This window comes from Alosa pseudoharengus, unplaced genomic scaffold (assembly GCF_046254945.1).
Source record: "Alosa pseudoharengus isolate Yale_2024_CS ecotype anadromous, Long Island Sound unplaced genomic scaffold, YU_APseudo_1.1 YU_APseudo_1.1_scf_9, whole genome shotgun sequence".
Lineage (NCBI taxonomy): Eukaryota > Metazoa > Chordata > Actinopteri > Clupeiformes > Clupeidae > Alosa > Alosa pseudoharengus.
In genome coordinates, this window is record NW_027468881.1 from 34,985,124 (window position 1) to 34,994,390 (window position 9,267).

Genomic DNA, 9,267 nt, shown 5'->3' on the forward strand with positions numbered 1-9,267 from the left:
TAAACAAGGGCCGCGTGTCATCGCCAGACACATCGTTTCACATCTCTGTCACTGAGGGCAAGGGTCAACACTAACCATCGATACGATACAACTACAGCCCCTCTCTCTCAAACCAAACCCTGCCTTTAACATATCATCGTAACCGCAAGGTCTGGAGGATGAGGGGAGTACCAGGGTGCTAAGACTCTTGCCTCCAGGTGCCGACAGACAGGGAGTGGAGGGGCCCGGTCCTGTGGAGAGGCAGAGAGACACAATTAGAGCAGTGGGCAAGGTCTTTATACGCTCCCCACTGCTGCCAATGTGCTAACAGCAGCTGGCAGCCTTTACATTGGATGGCGATCAAAATGGGGCTGGTGAGGTAGTGGTTGGACTCTGTTCAGTTGAAAGATGGAGATAGAGACAGAGAAAGCCAGAGAGAGGGAGAGAGAGGTGGGGGAGGAATGACCATCTGATCTGTTCATTCTGAACATGGGCCCAAACCATTTCCCATCTCATCTGCCCTGGCAAATATGCACACTGCTAGAAGACAATCTGTTAAGTAGGTGGTTGCCAGCTCCCCACAAGCACTTTACCCAGAGACCCATGCACTCTGTAAACGCCTGGTCCTGCTGTGCACTACGGACAAGCGGCTGCAAGTTGGTGCTCAACCAAACTTCAAAGCATTCGACGGGGAAACAGGAAACTCAAGATACCTCTGGGGAGCTAATAAATACTGCAGCACTCTCAGGTACAAGGAATGAGAGAGAGAGAGAGATTGAGGGGGATAGAGAGAGAGCGAGGGAGAGAGAGAGAGGGAGGGAGAGAGAGAGAGAGGGAGGGAGAGAGCGAGAGAGAGAGAGAGAGGGAGGGAGGGAGAGCATGAGGGGGCCAACATTCAAATTTAGTTTTAATTTACTTTAAATCTGGCCAAAGGCTATTTCTGACTTCAGATAATCCCAGTGTGTTAGCATATAAAGCACAGGTGAGGAAGAGATGCACCTGTTTTTATCAGCCCTTCTGTCTCTCAGTCTCTCTGCGTCCTGCACCTCTAATTCTCCCCTCCTTCTCTCATCCCCACCCCTTCCTCTTTCCCCAGGATGAAAGCCATTACAGAAATACAATTTCTAATGCCTTCACACAGGTCTGCGATCGACTGCAAACAAATTTATATTCCAGTGGTAAACAGAAAGCTGCAGAGATTTATTTATTGAGCGGTGAGGAGAGAAACAAGTGAGCGTGTGAACCCTGGGTAACCTCGCCGCTGACATGAAGATGGATCAGTGCACCATGCAAATGCACCCAGGGAAGGGATATATTGCTCTCAGTCATTCAGCACATCGCCAGCCTGTAGAATCCCATTAACTTCCCACAGCTGGGGCCATATTTCTGGGCTTGTAAGAACACCCTGATATGTTGTTGATTATGTGCAATTGTTTTTTAATCACTTCAGAGCTACAGTAAAAACCCTTTATTGGTGTGCTGACAAAGGAATTCCACCCAAACATTTAGTCCTTTCTATTAACCCGCTTGTTTGGGAAGATTTTATATCATTGCAATAATATTAATTAATGGTGTTACTACTAAGCCTCAACAAATAAACCAGAATTTAGGGCTTTATAGAGAAAGGCACTTTATTTTTCCTCATCTTCACTGATAAAACTAGAATAGTTCAAAGGTTTAACATTAAAGCCATGACATTTTTTTGTTTGTTTTAAATGTATGGTATATTCTGTTTGTGCAAATGTGCAAACCATGTATAGTACATGGTTTGCACATTCTGTTCAGTAACAATAAATTCATAGTAAAATTGGTGTGAAAAGTATTTCATTTCCTGACATAGTAGATTTGTTGTGAAAATGTAGACCATTTATTTATTTATTTTCCAAGAACTTTGAAACACCTGGTTTAAAAAAGCCAATCAGTGTGCATTAATGCTAAATGAAACATAATGAGCTGTATGTCTGTACAGAATACACCATTGAATGTTCTGTTTTTGGACATGAAGGACTGGCCTTCTTAAACAAATTATTTTAAAATTGTCATTTCAGAAAGTTAGCATACACCTCAACTGAACAAAAAACGCAAGTCAGCCATTGGTTCTGTTTGCAAGTAAACAACTGCTGGTTTTAACATGACCTGTCGGTGAACCCCGAGTCAACAGCTGTGCTTCGACCTTTGGTCAAAAGGGAGTCGGCTTTGAACATAACAGAAATAAATTAACGCAGGTTATTTGAAATGAAAAGCGAGTTTTCCCATCCCATTTGGGGCCTGCAGTTTTTAACATGCATGTTTACACATACACACACAGACACACACACACGCACGCACACACATGCACGAACGCACGCAGGAACACTAGAAAAAAATTAGAAATGATCTGTCACCGCTGAAAAGACTCTGAAATGGAAACGTATCAAAATATGGACTTATTATCTATGAAGCAGTTACAGAGCTCCACATTGTGAAGTTAATCCACTCCTCATTTTAACGCTGAAGCTGTAGTCTTTCAGTCTTAGAAAATATGATGGTGCACATCTTCAAGTCACATTGGTTAGGACTCTATTAAGGCTACACTCCCGACCCGAATGCATGTGGTTGATATAGCATTACAGAACTTCAAGGAAGGAACTTGTAGTGCTATAACTGCAGTCCACGATTGGTAGCCTGCTGCCTCCAATGGCAATACCACGCATCGACCCACACTGTCAGGCCGTGTCCATGTGATGTTTTTGCTGCCGACGTGGAGGAATCAAAGCAAAACTAGCTAGATATTGCCCCTATAACGTAGGTCCTTTTAAAAAAATAGTGTCGCGGTTCATTCTAAGATAAGCAAATCGGAATCGTTTTGAGCACACACGATAGCCTAATATTATTACATTTCCAAAAATGCAAGTAGCTGACACTAAATGTACAAAAGTAAAAGAAAAAGTAAAGAGGAAAAGATGAATAATAATTGGGTTTGAATCTGACACTGAAAAAGACTGCTGTTGAACTAGAATGCTGATCACATTTACCTATTCTAAAGGGCTTCTGTATCAGCTGGAGTCACGTGATACAGGGTACTTAAAATTGTGGAATAGCCTACCCAAAGTAAAATCACTAAACCTTTGCTGTTGCATTTTGCACTCCAAAGTTATCACACATGGAAGCTAGGATAAAAACAAATCCACCACCGCTACTCACATAATTTTTAAGTTACCACCAGAGCGGCTATCACAACAACTCAGACATGTCAGTTTAGGCCTCTAGCCAACTGTGGTAATTGTGCTATTTAAGAGTTACCTGCATAGCCAGCATCCAAGTGTAAAACAGGCCATTTAATATTCAAAAACCAAATAGGACTGAAAAGGCGCATACGGTGCGTATTCTGGTAACCTAGTTCATCGGTGCCATGTGCCCTGCTGTTTTGGATGTGGGGGATGTCCACCTATTGGCCAAGACTGAGAGGGCACGTCATCCCCATCAATCTCAGATCGAATCTTTCTGCGAGGCATGTCCTTATCCAGGGTTAAGCCACGATCCATAATCGCTGCGTGCACGGTGCCCGTGAGGCCAGGCTCTGAGAATAACTAGAATTAAGAAGAATGTAGAGGAAAACCGATTATGAATTCTTTAGAAGAATTAATTCACAACGAAGCAAATGGTACGGAGAGCGCAGGCCACCGTTTGGCGGAGGGCAAACTAGAAGATTTCAACTCAAGGACTAGTCCACAAGTTAGCAAAGGCGTCGAGGGATACGAGAAAGTTGAGACACAATGCTCACAGTATTGTTATTCAACTTTCTCCGGCGATGCAAGTGATGTGTTCAGTCTTCCACACCCATCCGGCTATGCAAACGCCAAGCACTCCCTCCAAACTGAGGGCTTTTCTGTGACATCTATCCGTCCTCAGCATCAGTTTCTCCCCTCGTTATTCGGTGCCCGGGCGCAGGCACTCGATGCTGGTTACTCTCCCTCCACAGACACTTCAAGGACTTTCCCCGAAGCATTTACCGACTCGGGGCCACTGAACGCCTGCACTGAAATATTCAAGGACAACGGGCCAAGATTTCACCTCGCTATTAAGGGCAACCATACTTTTCAAAATATCGCAGAGAAGATGCCCGACTCCAGTTATGGCGGTAAAACATTTGAGTGGATGAAGGTTAAGAGAAATCAGTCTAAGATGGGTGAGTTAAAAAGTTCTGCGAACTTTCTGCCTGAATAGTGATGTTACTCTAACATAGTTTATCCTCTGTATTGCTTTTAATGAAACGGTTCTTTAAAGATGTTTTCATAGTAGCCTAGCCTTACTTTTTAAACTCCACCCAACATCTGTGTTGTTTGGACGTGATGAACGCGTCAAGACTGATAACATTTAGCCTAATAGAATAACTTAGTTCTATACTATAACGTATTCTATCTGTATAAACATAAAAGTTGTGTTAAAACTAATGGACAATAGCTCATACTCTTTTGAACAAACACTTTAGCCTAACAAACAAACAAACAAACAGATCATGTAAGAGTAAATATTTATCCGACCAGTTGTAATAAGAAATAGTCTTAAAATACCCTAAGAAGAAATACAATTATCAACCTGAATACAGTAACTCTTACAGTGCAAGTGTAAATTCCTCTTGGGTCCTTGTGGTATCTGTTGGGGGAACCAGCTCCCCTACAGGTTGAACACTGAAAATCTTCCTCACATTTTCCAACATAAAATCTCATAAGCAACTGTCTGCATGATAGTGGAAATATTTAGTTTTTCAGAAAAATATGAAATCCCATTAAATCATGCTCTAAATGTAGCTAGTAGATATCAACAATAGCATTTTAAAGCTTTTCTTTCTCCCAATAGCCCCTAGACAAGGAAGGTAAAGAACACAATCACAGTGTTTTCACAATAAAAAAGGACATTGTATGAAATAGGCTATATCTACAACAATACTGGAACATGGCAAAAAAGACCCGTGCTAACTACACTTCACTGTTGGCATGCATTTGGTTTATCTTTGTCTCTCTGTGCATCTGTTTATTGGATTACATAAAGGATAATAATCAGCAAAATACAGATAGATAATTATACATAATATGTATGTGTGTATTTTGCTGATTGTTATCCTTTATGTAATTTTATAAAATGGTGCCAAGCAGCACAAGACACACCCCTTCCTCCTAATCTCTTCTTGCTTTATCTATCTGCTTGTATTCTTGTTATTTAATGACACCATCTGTGGTGCCAGTCAACAGACACTCCTTCCCAAAGCTTATATTTCCCAACGTGTAACCTTAGAGTGTAAAGCGTGGATTCCAGTGAGAGGCTGAATGTAGGTTAGAGTAATTCTGTCGTTAATCCATTGTGCTCTATGTGATGAGTATACTGAGACAGTAGCTCTGGATGTTATTTATCAAAGTGTGTATGTGCCTCATATTCAGGCATGCATAAAGGCTGCACACATGTTCCCCTGTAACTTGATCTTTCGGTACAGTGTATATATTCCCAGTGTGTCATTCTTCAATTAGGGCCTGACAGCACCTGAATTACAGTGGGCTGGATGCCCAGATGACTGAGGCAATGTGTATCGATCCCCCTTTTCTCCCCACGCGCACGCTCGACTCGGCTTAACAGGCCTCGCTGTTCTCCTGGCGGTTTGGGGTTGGCCCCCGTCAAAGTGCACGAATCATTCCTCAAATATTTAGCTTGATTCCTTTATGCCTTTGGCCAGTGTTGGGTCTATTATCTTAGAGCTCATTTATCAGGGAGGAAAGTGTGCCCGTGCCCCCGTTCCATTTCAGAGGCAAATTTCCTGATTACTTGATGAAACTTTTCTGCGGTTCTCTCCAAGATTTCCCCCATTCTAAGTGGATGTGGTGAACTTGACTTCCTCTCAAGCAGATGAGGTGACTTTACCTGGCGTGAATCTCACATTTTTTATAAAGCAAGCCTGTGGATATTTAAAGAGAACAAAACGTTAAACAAAGAATAGATGTGTTCAGTAGTTCATTGGAGGCTAAGGATGTGAATGTGTCAATGGCTCTTTGATAACAAAATTAATAATTCAGTTTTAGGGTTGAAGGTTTGGTGGTGGCTGGGTTGACTCAGGCCTGAGCAGTACTAACATCCAGCTATGTTAATGATGTCATCATTAATGGATGCATGAAAGGAAATGGGGTATTGAGACTGCATCAAATATTTAGAAGTGCAACAGAAGCATAATAGTTATTATGCTGGAAGCTATGCATGTTCTGACTGATTCTTATATCTAATTGCCTGTTGTGTAAAATATTTGAAAGCATGTTAAATGCTGACCTATAGGCAGATGAGCTTTCTCCGACCATTAATATTTAATATAGGTATTAAGCGACAGAATGCTATACACAGGTTCAGTGCCTTTTTGGTCCTAGTTATAACATATTTAAAATATGCCTTTATACAGACTGTAGCCTATGTTTTTAATTATTTCACTAGCAGCAGGGACAACAGGGATCACCTTTGACTGCAGTGTGAAAGTGAACAACAAGGTATTGGACAGACTCCATTTGCAGTGTGTGACCTCTTACCTCCAGCCTTAGCTCATGAGTTGGGATAGGCCTATGGTTTGATTTCATCCTCTTAAGTTCTTTAAACAAATGGAAAAAGACAAATGACAATATAATTGGTTTACAGGAGTCTAGATTTTTCCTGTGTTTGGTACAATGTCAAATTACAATGTCAACATACTTTAGACCTTCACATTAATCAATGCATTGTAGTCTACAGACTGCTCAATACTGAATCTAACTAGAGTTGTTTTGATGTGAAGCCTAAGACAGCTGAACAAGAGTTGAGGGATAGGCCATGAATTATGTGTAAAGATAAAGTAAAGACCATATACACCTTAAAAATCTGCAGAAGATTTGCAATATATGAAATATATGTTGTCTGTCTGTTCATACTAAATTCAAATAGAATGAAACCAGCCTGAAGCCTTATACAACTTTGCTCTGTTTTGCCTTCAGGCCTATACCTGCCTTTAATTTTGAAACGTTCATTCTAGGATAAGTTGTTTTGTCAGACTGTGACTATTCTTTTATCAGTTAAAGGTTGTCCTTTCATGCATTTTTTATGTTGTTATTTCAGCTAAAATGCAGATGCCTTGTGGTGCAAGATATTTAGCAACGGAACACCAAATGCCAAGCGGCTGTTACCAAAGCGAGAACACCATGCACGGCCAGCCTGCCAACGGAATGCCGAGGACTAACTTCAGCACCAAACAGCTGACCGAGCTGGAGAAAGAGTTCCACTTCAACAAATATCTGACACGGGCTCGACGGGTGGAGATCGCCAGCAGCCTCCAGCTGAGTGAGACTCAGGTGAAAATTTGGTTTCAGAACAGACGCATGAAGCAGAAGAAACTGCAGCGAGAGGGCATTGTTCCCGGACCCGGGCATATGTCTGCTCGAGAAAGGACAGCTCTCCAAACGCGTTAGCTATAGTTTCCGCACCTCGAACCTTGTCTAGCCTACATCACCTGCCGTCAGCGAATGAAGGGGAACTCGGCAATGGAGTTGTGACCGTTCGTAGGCTAACTCTCTACAGTGGTTTTGGAAATACAGGGTTCGCATGTGCCTGCGTGCGGGCACGTAATTAAGTAGCCATTTATTGCAAATGCACTTTATAAAATATTTACAAAGATGATTTAGTTTATTGCTATTTATTGTTTTTGGAGGTTTATTAACATAGCTGTTGCCTTTCAAAGTAAAGTAGCCTATAATTTATTCATGGATTTATTATAATTTAAATGGAAAATATGTTGGATCAAAATGCACATGGAACACTACCACGTGGACTGTGTACGTTTTGTTATATTTATTGATGGAAATAAATTGAGCTACATTTGATCCACCTATTTATGAGATTGCATGAGATTATGAGAAGTCTTTACTATCAGGAATGTTTAATGAAACTTTAGCTTTAGCTGAAATAGCTTTGCTTTCTGACAAATATATAACACTTACGCACAAGAAATGTGGCCATTGAGTGTGACCAGCTGATTTTTAGGTTGCAAATGCAAGTGTTCATTCTACCAGTGCTTTTATAAGGTTCTCCTTGTCTGTAAATTATGGCTTTTTGTAATGAACGCTATACGTCTCTAAAGCCTATTACGTGAACTGGTTTTAAACCGAGGTCCTTGACGTGAACAAGTTGACACCAACTTTTCTTTTCTGATGACATCAAAGCGAATCTCTGCGCTTTTGGAAATCGTAACCGAGGTCATATTGGTAGTGTGTAACTATAGGTTATTTTTTGGATGTATCTGAAGAATAGGTTACAACGTTATCGACCATGTATTTAAACTGTTAGCCTAAGTGGCTATTTAAAATGTATTCATGTTCAAGAAAGTTCTCTCTCCATTGCTCACTAGTCCCCCCCAGACTTGCCCACACATTTTAATCTTTTAATTCTACATTTCGACTCGATCATGAGTGCAGTAATTGCTAGATTTATATCCTGACAACCTAGGGATTTATGTCATTTAGAAAGTATAGATTTATTGACAATTGGGTTTACAATATTGATCTAAATTGATTGCGTTTGTAGGAATAAACAATTACACACATCTGGAAATGTGAACCACATTTGCTAGGCAACAAAACATCTACATTTCTAAAACCATTCAACGGCAACTCAATTAAATTGTTCTTGAGAGGAAATATGATTTGTTTTTAATCTTTTGCAGTCTTAGATGGGCAATTTGATTGTATCTTGTTTTGAGCTCAGATCAATACGCTGTAGGCCTAGTCGTTGTTGCGGTTTTATAGTTTTTATTTATTTCTGCCCCGTATAAAAATGACATTTAACTAGATCAAGGGAACAGCCTCGCTATCAGATTGCTTGCTGTCAGAATATTTAGAGGATAAAACAAATAATAAATAGAGAAACCAAGCAGTAAAAATCTGAAATTAAAAGTACATCTACAATTGAAAGTTATGATGCTGGCTGCTGCCTGTTTCCGCCTCCATGATAGTCATGATTCTCTTAAAGCTTTATCCTATGTTGCCATGAAGGAAGTGCTCTCATGTCTAAGCATGTTAATATATGCCGCTACTCCTCAGTTCACCTCTCACCCCTTGACCTCTGCTTTGCCCGGGGACAGCAGTGACCGGGTCACTGGCTCACGAGAAGAAAGATGCATTTTAAAAATATGCGGCTCTCACGAAGTCCAGGCTTCTGCCGTTCTATAGTGGACACCAAAGAAGTGTTTGCCAGACTATTAAACTTGCATTGACTCGAATTAAAGTGGCGCAGAGTAGTGCTCCTAAACCC

General features: G+C 40.9%; 1 protein-coding gene across 1 annotated transcript; it reads left to right on the forward strand.

The window, feature by feature from the left end:
- The first annotated feature begins 3,578 nt into the window (after positions 1 to 3,578).
- Positions 3,579 to 7,587, forward strand: hoxc1a (homeobox C1a). Its single transcript, XM_076277290.1, has 2 exons — positions 3,579 to 4,147; positions 7,081 to 7,587. The coding sequence occupies exons 1-2, from the start codon at positions 3,583 to 3,585 to the stop codon at positions 7,428 to 7,430; spliced, it is 915 nt and encodes a 304-aa protein (XP_076133405.1). The 5' UTR covers positions 3,579 to 3,582; the 3' UTR covers positions 7,431 to 7,587.
- Positions 7,588 to 9,267: the final 1,680 nt, after the last annotated feature.